Source organism: Hippoglossus stenolepis, chromosome 22 (genome assembly GCF_022539355.2).
Source record: "Hippoglossus stenolepis isolate QCI-W04-F060 chromosome 22, HSTE1.2, whole genome shotgun sequence".
Taxonomy (NCBI): Eukaryota; Metazoa; Chordata; class Actinopteri; order Pleuronectiformes; family Pleuronectidae; genus Hippoglossus; species Hippoglossus stenolepis.
Genome location: NC_061504.1, coordinates 8,106,224 through 8,130,737, shown reverse-complemented (window position 1 = coordinate 8,130,737; position 24,514 = coordinate 8,106,224). Strand labels below are relative to the sequence as shown.

Genomic DNA, 24,514 nt, shown 5'->3' with positions numbered 1-24,514 from the left:
ACAAAGCTGCTGTCATCAACATTATCAGTTCCACTTGCACTTTCCCTTCTATAACTAATAATAATAATATATATATATTTTTTAAAGTATATTAACTAATTTATTGAACAACCAGGGTCGTAAATCACATAAAAAGATAATGTTTACTTTGTCAGGCAAGTAAATAAACCAGTGTAATATTAAAAGTCATTCAAATATAGTCGTTTATTCTGGGCTACCACGTGACATAGTTCCTTTTATTAAAACAGCAAATACATTTTCTCATTGAACCCTCGACTGTACATGATTAAAAAATATTAACAGTTTCATTATGACAAGAAACAAAGTTTAATGTTTCAGTGTGGCATCAGGAGGTGATGTTTCAGTTCAGAAAACAAGGCAACTGGCTCTTTTATTGAGGTCTGTAGATACATACATCCCTTTGACTGCGGTCAACACATTCCTGCCATATTTACAAAATAAAACCCAAACCAGCTCAACAGATTATTGTGTTTATGGTCAAAACATGAAATACAGGCCAAAACAGTTTTTTCAAAACAGTGACTTAAAGGCAGAGAATATTTTGCACATGGAAACAGTGATCCGAAAAATGGGTTTAAAGTGAGTTATCATGTTGTGCTGGTGTTAGCAGCAGGATTAAATAAATAGATCAACCATAAAAACACAATACATTTCAAATGATAGTTGATTTTCATAGTATGTGAGAAACTATTTTCATAGTATGTGAGAACATTTCTTGGTCCAACATTAAATAGTTTGAGAAAAGATCCAAACCATGTTTTTCAAGGACTCTTTTGTGTTCCAGATAGTTAAGGGAAATTTGGCTGATAAGGCACTAGATGATAATAAAAGAACACGATGGACACATTCAAATGGCCTTTGAATTAACAAATCACCCTGATAATCCAAAATACTACGATTTACAGTTTTAGCTGCTTCTGCACTACTAACACTGGCTGTAAAACATCCATCTTAATGTTTAAAGGCACATTTAGTATTTAGCATCAGTGCATGCATGACTGTGGCAGTCTCTTTACTACATGTGCACATTTCTACATCCTCCCCATTTAGCATTTGCTCTGTACTCCTGTCATTTAGGTAAAAGTGAGCACAGCAAAGGGTTTCTTTTAGCTCAAATCAACATATCTCACCACATCTATGGTTTCTGAGTTCAGAGAGTACGTTCCCCACTGTGTCCCCTTTCACAGCAGCGCTCAGGTCCCCTTCAGGAGCCGCCGTTCCCCCTGAAAAGAACTTCACTCTAGTTTTGTTCCTCAGAGTCACACGGTCACAGCAGTGCACGTCCATGGAAGCTGCACAATGAGTTACTTACAGTACATTGATATGCATGATAGTATTGGTTAATGTTCACTGTATCTACACCAAGTTAATCAACATTTTAATACACGTCCCGGTTTCCTGACTGTGTGCACACTTCAGTACATGTCCCGGTATATCTCCTGCAGGAGCGGGTGCAGTGCAGCGTCCTCAGTCGTCTTGATTTCCTGCACCAGCTGAGCGTGCTCGGTGACCAGCTCCCGCAGGTCGGCCAGTTTCTGCAGAAGTCTGGGGAAGAGGAAGGTGTTGTCAGGGTGGTTGGCCAGCAGGTGGAGCTGCAGCGCCTGGACAATGCTTTCCTGCAGCTGCTCCACCAGAGGTACATCCACCAGGCCTGGACGGTCTAAAAGAGACAAAGTTGGTGAAGAAGGAGGATTTAAGTCACTTCTTTTAAAGGCTATCGTCTGTCATCGGCGTCCTTTACCTCCGCAGCAGATGATGGCGGCCACGAAAAGGGCCAGGTCGCTGTCGTCCAGCTCCAGAGAGTTGAAGCGCGTGGCGAACTGGAACTTGGGCTCCATCATGTCGCTAAAAGGACGACGGAGGCTTTTGAGGAACTCACGTGTGATGAAACCGCCGCCACGTGCCACCAGGAGGCCATCTTTGTTCATGCAGGAGGCCAGGAGGGTGAAGAGTGCCTCGTAAACGCCGTACTTCAATAGGGTCACCTAAATACAAGAGGAAGAAAGAAGGAGATCAAGATACACAGTAAGATAGGTGACAAGTACAGTTCCTGAAACACACCTGATCGTTCAGATCCAGGCTCTGGAAACCCGGCACGGCCTTCGCGAACTCTGTCAGCTCCGTCACCGTCTCCACCGACGTGCTCTGGCAGCAGTAGAAGAGCCTCGCTTCGGCCTCCCTCTGCTCGAGCTCCCCGCACTCTGCGTCCAGAGCCACATCCCGAGACTGAAGGCCGCACTCGGGCTCGGCTTGGTCACCGTTTACCATGTGGGCAGCTAACGTCCTCTCGGCCAGCTGGAACGTCTCCATGTCGTGGATGATGAACGGCTGCGGGCAGAGACAGAGGAGACGATGATGAGAGCTGACATGGAGACGCAGAATTAAAAAAATATCCTCAAACTTTTGTTCTTGTTTTGTTTTTTTTTACCGGTTTGCTGGTTTTTCCGGTGAGTATGAGCTTCGCCTTCGCCTTGCTCATGTTGAAGTTCTTCATGTAGGCGTCATGAATCTGCCTGACCAGAATCTTGTGGTCTGCCAGCATGGGGCTTTCCGCTTCCTTCTCCACCATATTGCTTTCCGCCTTGAGTTTCAGCTTCTCCGCCTGTGGCATCCGACCAAACCGAATGGCTGGCAGGTAGAAACATTTCCCCATTAGCAACAGATAGGAGTTTTCTTATAGTACACACACACGAATCAGACGTGTTCTCCGGCTGCAGAAAACATGCAGACACAGCCCCCACCCCCACACACACACACACAACAGATGTGGTGTGTTCTCGTTCCTCTCCTCTGACGGCAACATGTCGTCTCCCTCTCAGGTTACTGACACTGCTCTCTGTCTGCAGCGGGAGGCCATCGAGACGAACCCACTGACCCTCTGGCGGGCGGTGCAGATGACAGCCCAGATGTGGAGCTTTGTACGGGCCTGTGTTTCCTCAATGTCAAGCTGGGTCCGGCGGGACATTGTTCTATAAAAACCCAGTCAATGTAAAGCACGTTGAACCGGAGCCAATTCACAGAAGGACGTGTCGTGCTGTGATTGTAAAGAACTCGGTGTGAGCAGAGTTTTATACAACCGCGCTCACAGTGCTTACTTGCAAATTCTTTCTTTGCTGTTGAAGTGGTTCAACAGACTTTTTTTTTACTCCCTCACAAATTAATTTCAAGTTAAATCGTTCAGTGAATGCGTGGAGCGTTCCAGTCTTACCGTTGTGGGACATTCCCACAGAGAGGCACTTGTGGAACCGGCAGTACTGGCACTTGTTGCGGTTCTTCTTCAGGATTTTGCAGTTCCGTTCACACTTGTCGTACTCCAGCTTCAACCTGATGGTCCTCCTGAAGAAACCCTGGCAGAGACAGAACAACACATACTTAAAGCTCTCGACCTGAGCTGCAATATTTTTTTATGTTAAAAGCCGATGACTGAGGACAGACATGCATAAAGAACCTCATATGAAAACCAATTAACCTTCATGATGTTTTTATACTGAATACTGCATCCAGGGAATAAAAGGACTCATCCTCGCCACACGGTGAAGCTTCATGATTTGATTTTACTAATAAATTAAATGCATGAAAAACCTACATGCCACTCAGTAAGCAAGAAAGAAGAAGCTGGTGTATCTTACTTTACGGAGCATAGATTCAAATTAATTGTATAGGGAGCTGGAACCTCTTATATCTGTTTGCAAGTTGCCTTCACCGAGGAGGTTATGTTTTCACCCCTGTCTGTCGTTTTTTGTTGGTTGTTTATTTATTTTTTTCTTTCTTTAACAATTTTTCTAATTTTTTGTTGATTTCCGAGAGGATAAATCACAGATCTCGATCAAAAAATCATTGTGCAAATGCAAATAAAATCCAGATCTAGTGAATTTGAATGTGGTTTCATAACATGAGAGTTGAGCCTTCGTATGCTCTCTTCCTGTGACCTTCCAGCGCATTATTACTATTGTGGTGTGAATTTCTGTTGAATAAAGAGCAAAGTCAACGCTGGTCTGTCTGAGATTGGATTCGGTAGCTGGACTCACAGCATGTCACGTATACGAGATGTGAAAATGAGCAAAGTGAGGAAGCAACGTTTCCCAAAGTGAAGAAGTGAAAAACACCGAGTGACGCTTTGAGCACAAAAACAGTGTTTTGGTGGTGGTGAGCTGTTCAGGTCATCCGGTCTAATCCTGTCCTTGGACGTGCAGTGAGGTGCTGGCGCTACCACAAGTGTGTCAGGCAGAGATTTTAAAGAAAGCTGAGTCACAGGAAAAGACCATTTACCATTTCAGATAAGAAAGAGAGGAACCACATAAAACTTACAACTTCTAATACAGTTCTTTGATGTGCACTCACACACACCTTTGTGCACCACTGATATTTCAGTCGGGACATTCCTCAACCCTCACTGGGACAAAGGGTCGTGTGGATTTCCTGGCAGGAGCCACATAGTCACATGATACATCAGTCATCCGCTTACATTTGTCTTTTTGCCGGTTACGACACATTGTCAGTAAGAGGTATTATTTGTGACACATCACTTTTTGTGTTTTTAATCTAAAGAAATTCCAGCTTCCTGGTAAGATCTGGGTCTAATCTTAATTATAGTGTTCGTGCATAATGTTTAGAGCCGTCTGACAAAAACACATTATAAAACATCACAGCTGAACATGGAGTGAAAAACAGATGTAAGTGCATGTATTTGCATGTCTGTGTGAGGATGTGCAGACACAGCCAGAGGCCAGAGAGGTGAGTAACACGACTGAAGACGGGAGCAGAGAGATGCACTGTGTGACGGTGGCTTGAGGACAAACATGTTTTTGTGAAGAGAAGAGCACGACCACACGTCTCTGCTTCCAGAAATGAAGCCAGAATATCCCAGATATGAACGCTGACGTCTCGCTCATTTGGAGCCAGAGTCTGCACAGCGGTGTTCGGGGATGGAGACATGTTATCGATGTCCCGTCCATACACACGCTCAACCAATAATGAGTCAGTCTCAGCTGTCAAATCATGACGTTTCACTCTGTTTTTAGAGCATGGAATAACAGAAACCAGTGGTGAGAAATGTCCCATCCACTAATCTGGACAAGGCGGGATATATGACTGTAGCCAGCCTCAAGGTGGTGACTGAGACACATGAGCTATGTCCCAGTTCAGCAGAAGACTCCTTCAGAGGACGCGGTCCACAAGGCAAATGAAGGAAGCGGTCTTCATGGGCCGGGTAGATTGTGAAGGCTGAACCGAAGTGAGACGGTCTGGTCTACAGAGGATTTCCTTAACTGGTGTCACCACCTCATCCCGCCCTTGTTACTGTCCTGATTACCTAGTATTGACTTCGCGGGTATAGAAGGATGCATTCGTCTGCAGCTCCACTGTGATGCAAGCGGTCGTTGAGCGCAGCCTCCGAAGGACGCAGACCCTCAATTTAGACACAGGTTTTGCCTTCACTCTTGGGGAGCCGTCATGTCGTCCATCTTTGTTTTCAGTCGAAGTAACTGAGCAGGTTCATTCACCTTTGTGCCTTCACGACCACAGAACGTTTCCTGACTGCGTCGAGTTCCCTGCTGCTCCGTCATCACCACCACAGACTTGCGCTCTCACGCCACATTCCAGCTCCACCGCGCGCTCCTCTCTTTAAAGCAAGGTGTTAGGAGTGATACCCAGAGCCTGTCCAGCCTGGAAACCGTGAATTGTGACTCGCCACATATCACGAGCCAGATTTTTCCATGATGGTGCAACATCCCCCCCCCCGTCAGAGAACTTAGCAACAGAGAGCTGTCAAAACATGTCTCTCGCATGCACGGCGTCCAACAGCTCATCGTCCCTGTCATGTTCCTGATTTAGAATGGAATCGGTGTGGCACAATGACAGGTCGTGTGCCAAGTCATGCAGCCGAGGATGAGCTTGATTTGTGGGGACTCTGATGAATGCAGGGAGCCGCTCGGTGTTTGCAGAGCTCAGGAACACACAGATGCACATTGTAAAGCTGGGAGGTCACTCCGTTAGACTTGGACTGTGGAATGAACATTGTGAAACGTTCGCCCCCTGCCTGCGTCCATCTCTCTTGTCTCCTTGAGATTCCAGTGAAACCGAAGGCACAGCGCCAGTGGAGGTTATTACACAAAGAGGAGAAGAGCAGGAGGAACTGAAACGTCTCTGTCCAGCTTCAGACACGGGTTTGTGTGGTTACAATTTTAACTGCAGGCAAGGTCAGAAGTTTAGACAGCAAAGTAAATATAGCAAACAGACTCAGGGTGAAGACTCAGGTTAGCAGCAACAGCCTGATGTCACATGACCACACAAACAATGCAGTGTTGATCCCTAATAGTTTTAACACGACACACACACACACACACACACACACACACACACACACACACACACACACACACACACACACACACTTACTACTTGTGTAACCCTAACCTAATCTAAACCTAATCTAAATCTAGCATAAACCTGAGCCTAACCCTAATCCATGGAGGCCTGGGTCGTTTGTCATTTTAAACCTTGTTTTCTTTTAAGGAGGGATTTTAATTAACTGACTATGGTTTCAATAAGGTTTTAATAATTCCCCCCCTACCCATGCCCCTCGTAGTACTCATTTAAAGTGCTCGTTGGTGTCAGTGTTACAGTCTTATAGTGGCCATCTTATTTTTAGAACTCCTTAATTAAAATTTCTGGAACCTCATATATTTCACCACGAAACAATTCTTCTAGAGTTTAATTCATTTAGGCCTGAAGGTGAAAACCTTTCAGAAACATTTGCAAAACATGTCTTTTAGTATTAAATCAAAAAATGAGTCTTTGAGAAGGTAATTTAATATACACTGCTCTCTCTCTCTGTCTGTGTCTGTGTGTGTGTGTGTGTGTGTGTGTGTGTGTGTGTTAAATCACTCAGTCGGGCTCTGTGCCAACCAGGGCAGAGGTGACAAGTCAACCAATGCCTTCATGTCCCCTAACTCACATGACCTGGCAGCGTGTCTCAGAATCTTTCCACTGGCCTCTGGGTCAGGCGGCCCTGCTCTGTATGTTTGTCAGTGAGCAGACGTGCATGTAGGCATGTATGTGCATGTGGGCACATGGCTGTGTTGGCTCGTTTAATGTTTTTCAACCCTGACACCGCTGCACAGTAAGATGTAGGAGGGGCAGAACTAACGTTTGTCTAGTGATCACGAGTTTGAATTCGTGGTAACATTTATATTTATATCTTAATGTGACGTCTATAGCGTTTCTCACTTTGATATGTAGAGTGTCATGTCATTACATGCATATTATATTCCAGCTGGCTCTGTGTCTGCTTCAGCCCCACATCTCTCACCTTGCAGCCCTCGCATGCGTGCACCCCGTAGTGGAAGCCTGAAGCTTTGTCCGAGCACACCCGGCACTCCAGGTTCAGGCTGTCCTCTGTGCCCGGTGCAGCTCCGCAAACCCCCGACAACGGACTGGAGGCCGGGGTCAGGGTGTCTACAGAAGAGAACGCAGCAGAAAAGAAACAACACAGTGATTCTACTCATTATTCACGGTGCAATTTACAGAGCAACCCTGACACAGCTGACAAGAACCTAGTTGGCGTCTGACCAGTTTAAAAGGCACATATTCAGTGTGCCAAGGGGGGAAATTCCAGTTTTCAGGATCCTGGGGTGTTGCAACATGGTAGGCACTTTAGTCCACAGCAATGACAATTTTGTAAGCCCCATTAAATTCTATGATTGGTCATATACAGGAAACTGCAACAAGGCCATGGTCGGAAACCTCCTAACAAGGTCCCAGGCCACTAACATCATGCCAAAAGCTTCGTAATTTTAGAGGTTTGGTTGAAAAGTGGAATTTGTAAATGTGTGTGTGTGCTGTGCCAGGGATGGTGGGGGAGGTTTTGCACTTAAACTTATACTACTACTACTTTGATATCGTGTTTCTTGGGGAGGGGGTTCAGTTTGTTTCAATGTAGGGCCCCAGGTGCGCTTTGCAAGGGGCCCTCTAAGTCCTCTGAAATACTCCTGAGAGGATCATTGTCAGTCTCATGTCTGTACGATAAATATGAAGGTACAAGCAGCAGCTAGTAAACTTTGCTTAGCTAAGGACTACTCAAAAACAAATAAACATTTCATATATGTGGAAATAAAACATATCTTGTTGTAGAGACACAGAGAGAAATGAATCCAATTGCGTCCAACCTCCTGTTATCAGTGAATATAAATATATATCACTCTGGAGCCAAAAGATCAGAAGGCCAATGTTGTAACGATCAACATTACCTGAAACTGAACTCTGTTCAGTACAGTTTGAAAAGCAGCTTCAGACCTTCTGCTTGTTCCTTTGCAATATAATCAGTGAGTGTACACTGAGGGCACATAATATTTAGCATAAATTTGGACATACAGTATCTGTTCTTGTACCTTGTGACAATTCCTTCTTGACTCACCCAGTGCAGTGGAGCTCTCGGACCCTGAGCCGGTGCTCTGGTATTCTGGGATGTCAAATCCCAGTGCGCTGTCTCCCATCGACTGGGAGATGTCACAGAGGTCCTCCATCAGGTCTCCACACAGAGGACTGCCCAGGAGGGAATCCCCCAGCGGGGATGGGGGGCTGTAGAGGTCCCCTGCCATGGTGGAGGCCGCGTCAAACCTGGGAGGAAAAACCCCTCACTCACCCGACTGGAATGAGAGGAGAGAAAAATGAGACTTAAGATCCACCTCTGAGAACAACCATGATTATTTTTCATTCAGCAGTTTTCGTAGTAAATATCCCATAATATGTGATTGTTGACAGTGAATGACTGCATCTCTCCGTTTTGGCCTTTCATGCATGTTGAACCTGCATTTTTCACATCTGAAAACCGCTTTTTGAAGATGATCGCAAGGACAGTTCATCTGAAATGTCAAACTGTAATTCTTTTAAGATATTTTCCGGTGCCCTTTTGCCTCTGTTGACAGGACAGTGCAAGCATGAAAATGGGGAGAGAGAATTGGGGCCCTGCAAGCCTCAAGCCTGTGGGGGTGCCCACTAGCTGACCTCGCAGCATGAGCGCCCCCACATATAGGATACAGAGGAAAGACACCTGGACCTGGCTAAGAGGCAAAAAGCTGCAACTTACCACCTCTTAGTATGTTATTGCTATATTTAATACCATATTTCTACAGATGCATGTATGGGGAGAACTCAGAGCTTCTTTATTCTTTAAAACAAACTACAAATCACACTGATTACCACTCCAAAGGTTCTGCCTGTTACGAAACTGGGACACAACCTTGACTGTTTCATGAACAAGTCACTAAGTGCATCCCAGTGAGGTCACCACTATCTTTTTGGACTCTGTAGCTCAGATGTTCATCCCCAAAGAACCATGCACCTAGTTCACAAATAAATCAGGCTGTCGGTTTGTCATGTTTCAGATAAAACATCTGTCTGCAGATGTGAGGACGGTATAGAGGTCTTAGGATACTGATGCCTGATGTAAGGCTGATAGACTCCAAATGTGAAGGTGTTAGGGTTAAGTTTGGTCTTAACGTATATGTGGGGGGGGGGGATTTGCAGGAGCTGCCAGCTGCTCCCAGCAGGGTGAAGGACGTCTGTTTGAGCCATCGCACAACATCACAGCGCCGTGTCCAGCGCTCATGTTCTGAAACGCTCTGTACAACTTCCAGTAATTCACTGTGACAGATGTTCCTTCCTGTCGTTCCATAGACTGATTTACTTTAGTAAATGTACTCAGGCTGTGACGCTTCTATGCAGAGGTAACGACGCGTTCACGAAACAAAAAGAAACTTTTTCGAAAAGAGGCAGATTCTCTCTGTCCCATCCGCCTAAAACACTGTTCTTTTGCTTTCATATTTCTGCAGTCTCATTTTATCTGTGTAATAAGAAAGCAATTCAAACGTTTGAGCAGGAGTCAGAAGCATATCTCCCATCTAACACACAGAGAGGCCGTCTCAGAGCTCGTGGGAGCTCAGGGTAAAATCTCCGTTTACACAGCTGCACACATCTGTAGGGAAGAAGCTAACGTTAGATTGTGCAACTTTAACTTACTTGGACCCCTTCAGGCTCGACGTGGACTTTTTGAGCATAATGGCCGAGCACTATGATTAACTTCAGTGTTGTCTGTATCAGCCTGGGGGGAAAACATGAACTCTGTCAACCCCTGAGGCCGTGATAGCCGGGATGTGATTGATCAGCTTGTTTATCTAGTCTTTGTGTTACAGAATTTCCAGAGGACAAGTCCTGACGGCACGCCAGAGTTGTGTAAAGGGGAATTATGTGAGCGTGTGTAAATGCATGTGCGCCTGCAGCTGTAGGAAACGTACAGGACGGAAACATGTCTTCTTTACTGAAGGTGTTTTAAGGCGAAATCCCAGAGGGAGATTGAGCGACTGCTGCTGCTATCACACGAACATCTGCCCCGTGACGAACCGATGCCCCGGGAGCCTGCACAGATTTCCACATCAAAGAGCAGATTGAGTAAATCTCTGGCTCCCTGCACACACACAGTAACCAGCATTTCATCTACAGGATAGTTCGAGAAGGCAGCACCGTAAACCCCATATGGCATCATTTATCTACATGTACGGAATTTTCCACTGTGGCTGAAGTGTGTCCAAAATATGTACGATCCAGATCCAGCTTCCACCGTATAGATGTGGAATGTGTTGTGTCCTGAAGTGCTCCCGGGCCCTGACACGTTCATTCGGTTTTTTTGACAGAAAATTGAATTTGCAACCGTTTGGCTGCTCTTTTACGTCATTTCTCAAGAAGATTATTCAAAATATATGATGGCTTCAGGGTCTAAAAAGTGACAGGTCACTGATTTTTGTCATTTTAAGTTATAGTAGACTGATCACAAACCAAGAAACTGATATTATGATACAGATTTTTTTACAGTTTTAGATAAAAAAGCAAGAGATTCATCGAAGAAATAAAATAATTTAAAGATTAACCAATAATCAGCCAAGACTGGATAAAGCCTGAGTCTCTCTCATGCATATAATTTAGCCTTGTTGGGTCTTTGCTGATGTGTTTAAACTGGGCTCTTCCTCTTCCATACAAGACCCCCCCCAGGCCCAGCCCATGTTTCCATCTCACCTCAAAGGACATTGTGTTTGAAGTCCCAGAGGAACTGTAATCCCAGACAGAGGGCTCTATCTTTAGGTCTCGAAGGAGAAGAGGAAACACTGGAGAGACGTCAGCTGCTCGCAAAGTATGTTAACAGATGACAGCGAGGAGGACGCCGCCAGGATGCACAACATTGTAGAGCTTAACATTGCAAAACATTGTAGAGCTTAGTCAAATCAGATAGATACCTGAGCAGGTGTCTTCATTAAAGATTCCAAGACTTCAAGTAGGCAGAGTCAGTGGTTAAGAATAGAGGATTGATCTGTCGCCCATTTGTCCTCTGCTGAGTCAGGATAAGCTGCTGTGACCCTTTCAAGAACTTTTCATCTCCCGGAAACAAGATCATCCACGAGAGGAACTAACCCAGCGTCCACAGTGAGATCAAAACAAGTGGTCTGACATTAGGTCCTCTTCTTCTTCTGCTGCTGCTGCTGCTGCTGCACATGCACAGAGATGGAAACATGCCTCAGACTGAGAGTGGAAGAGAGAAATGTTGCTTAGGTCACAATGACGCCTTTCTCGACACTGTGTGGGTGTGTGAGGTTTTTAAAAAACCACAAGTCAGGAAGCTTAAAGTGAAGGGGCTCTCTGGGAAACAGCCAGATAAGCAACTGGCTGCAGAGACCAGCACATGTGACAGTGTGTGCTGTGTAAAGAGAGAGCTCGCTTCTATCATGCATGCGAGTGGCGATTCCATTTAAAGTTACTACATTCCTTAAAACAACACGCGACCATGTGGACATGCTCCTAAACGTAAGAATCACAGTTACGTAACTGCAGAGTTTCGTGACAAAAGTTACGAGTTACCTCAGAGACAAGAATCCGAAGCATGTCCAGAAGCCAAGAGGCGATGGATGTGTGTGTGTAGGTCCTGAGACACACACAGACACACACACACAGACACACACACAGTCCTGATCGTCTGCGCTACAACCTTGATCCGTCGCCTCCCTCCTCCACCGTTTACCCTCAGCAGGAAATAACGTAGCGACCGCGTGCGTCATGACGTACACACCTCCTGACACACCTATGCTTCTGACCAATGAGAGCGCCGGGATTTGAACGCAGCTCGCCTCACTCAGGACACGTGACGGGTTGGTCAGTGGATTCGTGACGTGATCTCACAGCTGTTTAAAAATAATTCAGCAGATTTTCTTTCCTCAACTATTCTCACTGTCAACTCCCTCACATATTATGGGATATTAACCTCGAAAATGCTGAATGAAACAATCATTTTTTTCTATCAATAAAATGCCGTGCAATGGGCTTAATCAGGGGCGTTCCAAAGGATTTGGGGGGCCCTGGGCAACCAAACAGACCCCCCACCCCACCCTTCAATGATTCTTTTAGTATAAAAATTACAAACAAAGTGCATACATATAAATAATAGCAAAGTAGTTGAGTTATACACACACATTTGGAAATTCTAGTTTTATTGAAATTAGTCTTTTTGTGACCGATGTGTATTCTTAGCTCTGCTTAAGTAATGTAACTGTGATTTTGAAATATTTTAAGTCCTACTTTACTTGTTTCTTTACACTTCATATCATTATTTGATAGCTGCTAACTTTACAGATTACAAATTACATTTAAATAACATGTGATGATCTTATAAAATATGATACGACACAACAGTAAACTATATAAGATGGTTTAAACAGGCTCTACCTCCACCAGTTACAATAGTAAAATACTATAATAATCTAACAATATATAATAATATTGCAGTCACAGGACATATTTTCTCTGAATTAACGTAGTTCATTAGGCCACTTTGATAGGACTTTTTATTCTTTATACACCAACAGACACAAAAGTACCAACTTAAATAATGCATAAAACTGGAACAATTTGATCTTAACAACAATAAAAGTATAAAAATAAAAAAGCCACTGACTCCACTTGCTGTCTGGTCTTCCAGTGCCTTGGGGCTGTTACTCAAAAAGCTCTGTTCCCCTCAGTCTGAGCCTGGAGCAGATATGGGGCCCCTGTCAGAGGACCTCAGGGTCAAAAGGGCAAAAAAACCAACTAAGATATACTGAGGAGTCAGAGCTTGTAAAACTGGGGTGATAAGTTCAAATCTGTTTACTCTGGTTAAGATCCTGGCCACAGAGTTCTGTGCTGTTAGTGATCAGTCTACAGTTTTACCATTTAGGCTTTTAAAAAGGTTTTCATAGAAACCAAGGTGTGATGAGATAAAAGCCACTTAAAGCTAAAGCTAAACATGGATTTATTCATCAATAATTCTTAGTTGATTAAAAAACATGTTTATACAAGTTTTGTAATTTACCGATCAAAGGTTCAGTTACTGTCAAACAAGATGCCAATATTTCTGGCAGCTGAATGTATTCAAATAGGCACCCAGCAGATGGCATCGTTTAAGTGTTTTAGTAACAATAATCTGGTTGAGTTCAAAGAAGAAGAGATGTTCAGTTTATAACATCAAACGACACTCCAGTGGAGACCTCTGGACACTGTGATTGGTGGGTGTCTACAAATATTGTTAACTAAAAGAAGCATGTTAAAAGAGATTGGTCCCAAAATTGATCCTTGAGGTGCCCCATACTCTACTGCAGAAGACAAATGGTTATAAATGGTGAGAGACCTTTCTTCCAGACAGATAACATTTAGAGGTTCAGTCGGTTATTGATAATCTAGATCTAGAATCAAAAACCTGATTATGCTAAATATCTTCTACAAGCCCAAGATGTGAGAAGTAGCTTTTTCTTGCAACTTTCACCAGAATGTTGTGATGAAGAAGAAGCTCTTTCATAGCAACATAATGGACTTGGAGATTGCTCTTCATCCACCATGCCTCTCGCTTTTACAGCGTTACAGAGTGCTTGCAGGATTGCAATTTGCATTATGAGCCGTGGCCTCATAGTTCCTGTGGGTTGCATCACAAATCCAATGAGAAATTCGCTGAGTAAACAGCAGCAAACAACTGACTGGACTGCTTTTATCCCACCGGGCCGACCATGTGGATAAAACACCCTCATCCAAATGACTCTTGACCTATAGGAGGAAGTGATAACCTTGGGCAAGAGGGATGTGAGCGGTTGCAGTAATACCATTCCCTGTTTACAGTGCATGCATTGGTCAAACACAGAGATCCCCAGTCTCCTGACAGTCTGTTCGACATTTCACTGTGTCGAGCTATGATTAAAGGGATACACCATTTTTTGGTGGCACTGATAAACTTGTTGATGACATTTAATGCTCTGCATAACATAAACTACAGTAAACACCATCCTAGTAGGCCACAACACTGACATACAACTTCTCATGGGCTTTCTCCATATATTTATCTGAAGCCACAGTCAGAACACTTACATGACTTTGTGCACAGCAAGCAACTCACTGGTGTAGAATGTGGATTTCAACAGGGTAGTGTCCTGAATCAAACGCGGCTGTTGTGCAGAAATGATGACCTGCAGCATGTGACCGCAATTCTCACCCACCAAAATATCAAACTGCTGCTTTAGTCGCTTCAGTAAATTTTTTTTACTGTGCCGCGTTTCACTCAACACGGAGATGAAGCCGCCATTGGCAGAGACGATGTGTCCTCTTTCCTCGGCTGCCATTTTCACGAGTTTGAGAAGGCACTGGTCATCCCTCCCCTTCTGCTGCATAGCCAAGATGGCGTCCAGCATTTCACACTCAATGTTTTGATGGTTCGTAGTTGCACTATTCGGGTACTTAAAGTTGTATGTACTAGTATTTCTAGTGTTAATACACTTCTGCACTCAGAATAGCAAGTGTGTATGGAAGTCATAAGGTGATTTTTTCTCTCGACCCTGATGCAGCAGCACCCTCGGGGGTTCTTAGTAAACACTTTTCATTCATTTATTTCAATATCCCTCCACCCCCAACACTGACCCCCCCTCTGAGATGGTTTCACCTGTGGTGTTGTCCTGCACTCTCATGGAGCACATTTTCAAACATGTGAATACTGATGCAGTAAACTTCGACCCTGGTGCTGTGTCCATTATTATGTTCAGCGTTTGAGCCGTTAGACTAGATTTCGGTTCTTAAAGTGACAGCTTCCGTCACCAGCCACGGTTGAAAATTAAATATTTCCTTGATTTTTGTTCATTCTACATATAGAAGATATCAAATTGTGAAACTCTGTGAACGTATCCCTCACCGAAAGCAAAATGATTTTTCCAACTACTGCAAACTGTATTTCAACGTTCTTTTAGTCTGCAATGTACTAATGTATCCCTCCTCTCTGCAGAGGGTAACCAGGACAGACCTTCTCTGTGCAGTCTGCTGTAAAATAGATTTTAGCAACAGTCCCAAGTAAAACACCCATCAACTCAACATGTATTATCTGGCGCCATCTGCTGCGTATGGACACACTACAATCTATCAGTGTGTCTCTAGTCTAAGACAAGGGACTTTCTGGGGTATAACTTCGACAGTAGAGCAAGATGTAGTACTCCTCAAAGTGCTCAGTTTATTTGTATGCAGACAAGTGGGAGGATGATAATTAAGGATTTCTTTGCTCCTGATCTCATGTTTCATCTCTGAGAGAAACACACTCACTCATGTTTCCTCAATTGCGACACGGCTTTCTGTTCTGTGCAGCTCTGTTAAGAAGCAGCTACCACCTTTGGTGAAGTTCACGATCAAACAGTGTCTCCCCTCTGAAGTGTGGTTGGAAAATTACACCAAATAAAACTATAAAACAGCACGGCTCCTTTATTTTGTTGTTTACTTTGTTTTCTACAGTGTTCTGGAAAAATCACAAATAATTGTCTCTTTGAAAGCACAAAGACACATGATGCACACACATGAATACACGATTACATGTTCCTGAGCCACAGAGGCTTTTAAGATTATTATTTCAACATATAGTGAGCTCCTTCAGAAGGGATTACAGAATAAGGCAACATTTCAAAGAAAATACTTGAGCATGAAACTACTGTTTACGTCTGTACTTCTGAACACGGAAAAGATCAGACTCCAGTCATTGGTTGTTTTTTTATTTCTTATCCAGTCTTTATTGATAAAAAAATGACAAAGTTAAAACATTTAGAATATTAAAATATTCTAAACATTTACAATTTTATTATTTTGTACCTGTTACAAATCTGTAGTACACATCTTGATTCGGGACCACTCACCCATTCAATGAAAGCTTTGGGTTCTTTGTTGAGCTTTGTAAACAAGAGTCATGAGATGTTTTCTCCACAGCAGAAAGGCAACGTGGACGTGTGTGCGCTCGTGATGTATTGCTGCCCTCCAGGGAAGGCAGTAGATTGTATAGTTAGCTCCTGATGGGGTAAAATCACAACCCTGAAACCACACAACCTACTACCTCACCCTGTACGAACACCGTAAGTCATCCAGGTGAGTAAAGGAAGGTCGGGAAGTGGAGGGGCTGTACAGAAGTCACTTGATATACCAATAAAACCAAGTTTTTAATGATAACATTCGGGCTTAAAAGGCGACACAAAAAAACCTATTTAAATATTATCTAATGAAGGCATGTTGTTCAGGCATTTGCAATTTTAATAAGGAAAAAGGAAGCAATAGTAAATGTAGACTTTCGTAACAGAAAAACCCCAAAAGATCTTAAAAAAATAAAAAGGCATACATTTTATATATAGATACCAATAAACATCAGGTCAGTGAAGTGGAAAACTTACTCACCATCAATGGAAGTAAAATCTTTTTCTAATTTCTTTTGTTTTCTGAATATTTTAAGATTATTCTCTCTAATTTATCAGCTTCTTCTCGACATTATCTTCTTAATAAAGGAAATCAATAGAGGATTTATTGGTTGTTGATCAATACACTTTATGAAAGGATATCCCTGTTATTGTCCAAAGTGTACTGGGGACAAACAAACATTTGCAGCGAGGTCGTATCTTCTTGGTGACAGTGACGAACACGATGCCAATACAGCCGCTCCAGGAAAGACAGTAAGTTGTATAGTCATCTGACAGCTTGGGAATGACCCTAAAACTATACAACCTACTACCTCACCCCAAAGGACAGTTTATCTTCTGCAGCCGTGTCACACTGTCGATGGCCGACCTGTGAGGAACAGAAGCTAAACGCCACAAACGGCCTTCAGGAAACACAGGAAAGAAAAGGACAGATCAAGTGCAAAGCTTTTCTCTATAAATGGCTTATTATATATGATGTGGGTACAATTACAATACACTGACACCTTCTGTTTCCTGACACATGTATTCGACAATCAAGGCCATGAGATCCAGATTCTTTGATAGAATATCATTACAGCATTATACATACTTTAAGTAGATATTTGATTCATAAAGCAACTGAATACAATTAAAACAGATTTAAGAATTAATATATACGTATATTTAAAAAGCATAGACACCTAATTCCATTTTTAGTATTAATATTAATTGTTTATTGGAAATCCTGTTTGATGTGACAGCAGATCACAGTGAACTATGGGTCTATCTGTGCATCTATATACTGAGATATCATCCCTTCATGCCTTAATAGGTGCAAATCAGTGAGTGCAGTAAAAATACTTCCTGTCTCCCTCCTGCTCGTCACCTCGTCTCACCTCCGGTCTGACAGTTTGCCTCCTCTCGAGTTTCGTAGTCCTGATGGAGACAAATGAGAGGGGAGTGAGCTGGTGTCAAAGGGTCAGACTTTCACCTCTTGTTTTACACATGAGCATCACGTAACAACAGCGCTCTGCTGTGCATGTGAACCTACAACGTGTAGCAAGGTGTTTGCATGCACGTGAACACAGAGGGTGTCTTCTGTCTGCATTATTCATGAGGATCCTGTTGGCAAATCTGTGTTGTTCCCAGGTAGCTTAGGTGACACCCATTAGGTAAATAAACTCACCAAGAGTTGACTAAAAGAAAAGAGAGACTATTACATTTAAATCAATCAGATAAATCTGTAGCCTCTTTGGGTACGACTCAGGAAATCTTGTTGAAATGAGCAAAAATTCATACGTGTGTGTGTGTTTAGTTGAAAGGGCAAGAGACAGGTGGAGGTTGTTCGGGGGAGTTTCCTGAGTGAGACAGGAGAGGCTGGTGCTCTGCTGCGGTTTCCCCCGGAGCCGGAGGGAGCGACGTGAGGGGGTCCGAGTTGGGGTCCAACTTATAAAAGTGAGTCACCATCTTAACTACTCACACGCACGCACCAGCCAGTTTGTGGCTGTTTTTTATTGCAGGTCGGTTATCCCATAAATGCCACACAAAACTCGACACAAGCTACTTAATGTCCGGGCCCGTGAGGTGCACGGCAGACCTGACTGCATCTGGCTGCTTCCCTCGTGCTGCTGATGTGTGTGCTGCCAGGTATCAGGTTCATACAGGAGGACACCTTTCACTAAAAGGGTCACTTCAGGCTAATTGGGATAAAACATGTTATGATTTACCTTAAGTGGCTTCTAGCTTTGGTTTGGTGTAACCAGGCTCTGAAATATAGATCTACCTCCAACACAACACAATGACGCTGAATGGAAAGTGGCTGGTGGCGTGGGATTACATTTTCAATAAAAGATTATTAAAAAAATGCTAATTTAATTCACAATAATATTATCACAAGATCTATATAAAGATTATCATTCCCATAAGGATTTTAGAGATTCTATATTGATTTACACAATATTATTGTTTGGGCCATTTAAATAAAGAAATATTGGGCATTCACCTTTATTGACAGGAAAGGATGATATGAGGAGAAAGAGAGACTGGGAGGGGACAGAACCAAACCTAAGGCCACCACCTCCATTTGAGTTTTATTAACATGCTATACAATTATTTCTTGTTTCAAAATGATGATTATCGTCAATAGAGGGAAAGCGTGACAGCTCAGGCTCACAGCACTGAAAAATTCTCCTTCAAAAATAAGTGTCACACAAATGACACATTCCACTGTGAATTGTTTTGATTTGAACTACTATCGGGCCTTTAAAAACTGAACAACTCATTTTGTGAATCATACAAAGCAAAAAGGTAATAAGACAACGTGTCTGGACGGAAATGGTATAGTAGACTTTTACAAAAAGGGATTTTAAAAATTGCTGTGAGCACCATAAACATAATCTCATTCTCGTCCATTGTATTAGATAAGAGACAGAGGCAGATATCGCAAAACCTGGGGAAATTAAACTAAAACTACATGCATGGCTACCAACTGCCAGTGGTGAGAAAATAAGTTTTAGTAATTTCTGTGCATTGATCCTTTAACCATTCCTATGGAGCAAATGTTTAAACTATAAGTGTTACATTCATACTTTTAATTGCCGACATGCATTTAAACACAAGTAGGGTATTTAATTAGTTACTGGAAACATCAGGAGATAAAGATAATATGACAAAAGATACAACTTGTGACCCTTAATCACACCTGGGACTGTTTCTGCATCTGTTCATCCACAAATATTCTAGACATTCGTGTGGCCTGGAATGACGTTTTATTTTAGTGAGCCCAATGGAAACAACTGTAGAAACCGAGGGGTTGAGGACCACCCTCAACCCGTGAAGGCGTCCTGTCACCATTCAGCCTGCAGTTGACCAGAACCACCAACAGGTGTCATATCTGCCCAAGTGCACAAGGAGAGCGTGTGAAGAGCCCAGGGCTCCCGTGACAATAAGGCCTTTGTGCAGTTCCGGGTGCCAGCCGGTGTGCCCTCGTGTCCTGTTTCCCTCTAATCTTCATTTGACCTTTAGGGTGACGCCTTTTCTTTCACCTTTTTCCCAACCAATTTCCTTAGAGGAGATTATCTTTGAGCTGCGGCAGACACTCACTGATTCAGACGACATGACACACACATGTACAAACAACATGCTTTGATGGGACGTGCCACTCGGTGCCAAAGTCGCTGCTGCATGCTGGAACTACGTGACACGGATTGTGTTCAATTAACTAACGGAAAACGATTTAAATTGTGTTGTGTGTCAGCAGGTCACCGATGGAAGAAGTGGTTCAAATGCCCTTATAGAGACTGGGCAGGAGAGATATTTCAGCAGTGTGGTTCATCAAGTGTAAGGTAAATATATATTTAAATGAAATAAAATTAGATTTAAAAATATAGGAAATCTAAAAAAATGTTAAACTAAACTTGGTACTGAGGTTTGACCAGAAAATAATAGTCATTCCCAAATAACGAGAGAGCCTGCAAATAAAAGAGAAAAACAGAGACATGAGTACACACACACACACACACACAAACACACGCACACCAAACACGCACACGCACACCAAACACACGCACACGCACGCCAAACACACGCACACGCATGCCAAACACACGCACACGCACACACAGCACACACACACACACACACACACACACACACACACACACACACACACACCAAGGTGTAGACCTCAGGTCATAAACCTGCCAAGCAGCTCCATGAGTGTATCATTAAGGCTGATGTAACATATGTTAGAGTGATCATTGCTGAATTTAGACTGGAGAACTGTATTAACATTCACTGGCCTCTGTTAAAGAAGCTGAGATTCATCTCTCAGAAAATAACCATATGGTTCTGAAAATGACCAGTGGAAATGACATTCCTGTGTGGTATTAGAATTAGAAAATCAGCTGTGGCTTTTTAGCCTCAACAGCTATTTAAATTTTCTTTTGGATTTTAGTTTCTAAAATAACCAAATTAATACATTTACAAAGATTTTAAAATACCAAAAATATAAAAAGAAGTAATTTAGCAAGTAAACATAAGCACTTATATTCAGTTTCATATTTAATAACGTTTTTTTAATTTTTTTGTAAAAAAATATTTAAATATATTATGCATTGTTACACATTATATAAATAAATATTACAGGTGTCTCATGCTCTCTTACCCTCCCCCCGCTCTCTCTCTCGGACACATAAACACGAACACACACACACACACACACACACACACACACACACACACACACACACACACACACACACACACACACACACACACACACACACTCACACAAACAGTCAAAGCTGGAATTTTAGAAAAGTATTGTCTTCTGTTATAAAGTGCAAATAAAGAAATTAAATTAAATTAAATCTATAATGTATTTATTATAATTTGTATTGTAAAGTATTTTGTGGATACATTTTTTTTTCTATGTCAGAAAAAAGGAAATAATTACAAGTAAGTATTGTGATACAAAATAAATATTAAAATACATTCTTCTTTAAAATAATCAGATTTCAGAGTTTGAATGCAAGCACCTAAATATATTCACTTGCGAACCACACACACACACACACACACACACACACACACACACACACACACACACACACACACACACACACACACACACACACACACACACAGAAGTACTTTGTGTTGCTGAACCTTTAGAAAATGAAGTTAGATTTTCCCACGAACTTTTGTTTCTGCTTCATTTAAATCCTCCTTACAAAACCTTATGACTGCCCCACACACACACCCACACACACACGGACACCTAGGGTCTGACTGAAACATAGCTTAAAGTAAGACACAGCTAATATGTCTCATACCTCATTTCCCATCTGGTTTACTGAAAAATGTCAAAATTTGACAAATTAAAAGTAGTTTTTTATGCCACATTAAAAAAAAGTGTGAACAATGAAGATAACTCCATGTAGCCGCAATAAATAATAATCAATACTTAAAGTGTGTCTGCATGTGCTTCTATACCTTTTCACTGCAAGTGTATGTGTCTCCGAATTACACTGAAATGCACCTGTATGTGTTTGAGAAAGACTGTGTGGCCATCTGTAGTGCATTCATTGTGAGTGTGAGAGTGTGTGTGTGTGTGTGTGTGTGTGTGTCGTGTCCGTGTGTGAACGCTCAGAGGAGGAGGCTGTGCCCTGCACTCCTTGGAGAGGCGTGGGAACCCCATTCATCTTCGGAGCCAGAGTCCATTGTGGGGTACATAGCATCAAATGTGTCTGGGTGTTTGTGTGTGTGTGTGTGTGTGTGTGTGTGTGTGTGTGTGTGTGTGTGTGTGTGTGTGTGTGTGTGTGTGTGTGTGTGTGTGTGTGTGTGTGTGTGTGTGTGTGTGTGTGTGTGTGCAAGTGTCTGGTTCAAGATGTGGTGTGATTGTCTTTATGTTCACACACATTTCTTTTAGGTTTAGATTTTCTAATATTCTCTTAACACGTAAGAATTTGTTTAGAAACCAGACAAAGAGTCGGTGTTAGAGCCAATTGTTTTTCATTTTCTTCTCTTAAAAAAAAAAAATCAATGTAAGACTCCTCTGTGATCTATTATTCACAACATAAAGGTCAAAGCTTTTTAAAACACAGGAAATCAGTGTGTATTGTATAAAGTCTCACAACAAACTGCTTGTTGCTGCCACTTTTGTGAGAAAATATGTTATCTTTTAATTCCAAGATCAAACCAGGTTTGTTTTTCTGGTGTCGTTGGGATAAATATTTTTTCTCCGACAGAAAATATTTTGAGCAAATATACTCGATGACTTTCATTGTTATTCACTTCGGACAAATTCGACAATGTAAATATGCAGAGGACACTTTAAAACATGTCCGTGTCGAAGGGAAAACACCAGAAAATATTGTCGTTGTTAACGTCACAATCAGCGTTTGTTAGAAAAAGTGCGTTTCTTCCCGTTTACACAATGGCAGGTTGATTGTGAAGAGAAGCACAACCCAACACAAATATTACCATTTATTTCTGTAGTGTGTGTTGAACTGAAAATAAGAAGAAAGAAAAGAAATCGTAAATAAAGTGAAGAAAAATTTAAACGATCCCGTCAATTTGTTTTTAATGCTGCACCTGGTGAACTGATCGGTGTTCAACACTGCTGTGTTGCTTTTCCAAATTCTTATGTGTTCATTCATAATTTTACCTGGCTTGAGTGTCTGAGAACAGTTTTTTTGGAAACGCCAAATACAGAGAGCAACGTCGGGGTCTCCTAACGGGGCGACAGCAATGGCAGGACCAGCGCCGTTCCCCTTATGAGGTGTGAGAGTGGCGGATGAATTGGCCTGTAGGACGTAGGTGGGATGAGCACAGCTATCTGTGATGACTCACGCTGCCTCCACTCCTACCTATCGGTCATGGTTGACTCTGATGTGCTGAGGTGTTCAACATGAAACCATATTGAGAGGCAATGTGGGGAGATAGGTACGATTTTCAATTAGAGCTCCTTGGAAAAACTGAATAATGGGCGATAATTAAAAGATGCCCTGCTGGATGGCACTGATGAGGGGTGTGGCATGTGGAGTTTTTTAATTATGTGGAAAATATGATATAATAGAGTCAGAATTATAGCTGATATTCTTCTTCAGGGAGGAAGCAGTTATAATTGATGCTCATGTTAATGAATATACGAGTTTTTGAAATATACCGAGCTATTCTGGTTGAATTACACAAGCCTAATGATGTGTAGGTATCTTACATTGTTTTAAATTTAAGTCTTCAAACCGTATGATCAAACTAAAGAGACATTTCCACATTTAAACCCATTGAAACATGTGTCTTGTTTACACACGTCGAGTAAAATTTAAGAAATTAAAACGAATCGTTGAGTAAAGTTTAATAATCGATATGTCTAAAAGGCCTGGTTGAGCCATATTAAAGCTACGTGTGGCCACGTGTCACCATTGACCTCTTTTCCAATGTTTAACCCTCTATTACGAATCCTAGACCTCGCTCACATTCACCAAAATTAGATTTTCATTAGAATACTCAACATGAGAATTGCAGTTTATAGTTTTTTGATAGATGACAAGGAGAGAAAAAGAGAGAGAGACGCAGAGAGACAGAGAGAGAAAAAGAGAGGGAGAGAGAGGGAGCGTTGTGGTGCGGCTCGGCCTTGTGTAGCAGGCCTTGTCTGGCCCTCAGCCCAACATTACAGCACTGGTTCCTCTCTGCTCCCTCCACAACCGTCTCACACAAAAGGCTGACCTGCAGTGCAAAACTGCAGGTAGGGACGCACCAGAGGACAGATTAGCTCGGTTTTGTCCGAATTTCAAAGCCCATGCCAAGTTCCCCCCTTAGTTCACCTACATATAGTTAAGCCTGCTCTCTCTGGATAGTCGTGTAGCCCTGAAGGTAACAACACGAAGACACAACGTTTAAACACACGAACGCGGAGATCGGGTCGAACGAAGCCACTCTCTGCCATTTGTTTCGTCTTTGTGTTTCATCGTTCTGTCAGAAGAATACCTCTGCATGTGTCTGTGCTCCACACGCATAAGTATAAATGCAGACACACACATACTTACCTCCACACCCACACATAGTCTTTGACTTACCCACTGAGTCTTTGAGGCAGCTGGCACACACACACCACAGCCATCAGCTATCCGGGGTAAAGTGCTGAAATCTCCGCCGCTCATTGTGCTGGGTCTTCCTGTAGCTGCACACAGTATGTCCACATATCCTCTCTGTAGAGAAGGGCAGAGAAGGAGCTT

At 42.6% G+C, this 24,514-nt stretch overlaps 1 protein-coding gene across 5 annotated transcripts; it reads right to left on the bottom strand.

Annotated features, from left to right (window-relative positions):
• Window positions 1–179: 179 nt before the first annotated feature.
• Window positions 180–14,715, bottom strand: LOC118101391 (peroxisome proliferator-activated receptor alpha). 5 transcript variants are annotated; one of them, XM_035147111.2, is made up of 9 exons: window positions 11,926–12,107; window positions 11,307–11,555; window positions 8,435–8,666; window positions 7,331–7,476; window positions 3,230–3,368; window positions 2,450–2,649; window positions 2,083–2,349; window positions 1,763–2,006; window positions 180–1,681 (listed from the first exon to the last, which is right to left on the bottom strand). In XM_035147111.2, exons 3-9 carry the CDS (start codon window positions 8,616–8,618, stop codon window positions 1,437–1,439), a joined length of 1,425 nt encoding a protein of 474 aa, XP_035003002.1. In that variant the 5' UTR covers window positions 8,619–8,666; window positions 11,307–11,555; window positions 11,926–12,107; the 3' UTR covers window positions 180–1,436. The 5 variants fall into 5 exon arrangements, with proteins under 5 accessions (XP_035003002.1, XP_035003005.1, XP_035003003.1 ...); XM_035147114.2 differs by having other exon boundaries at window positions 11,307–11,552; XM_035147112.2 differs by lacking the exons at window positions 11,307–11,555; window positions 11,926–12,107 and adding an exon at window positions 14,452–14,715.
• Between the last annotated feature and the right edge of the window lie 9,799 nt (window positions 14,716–24,514).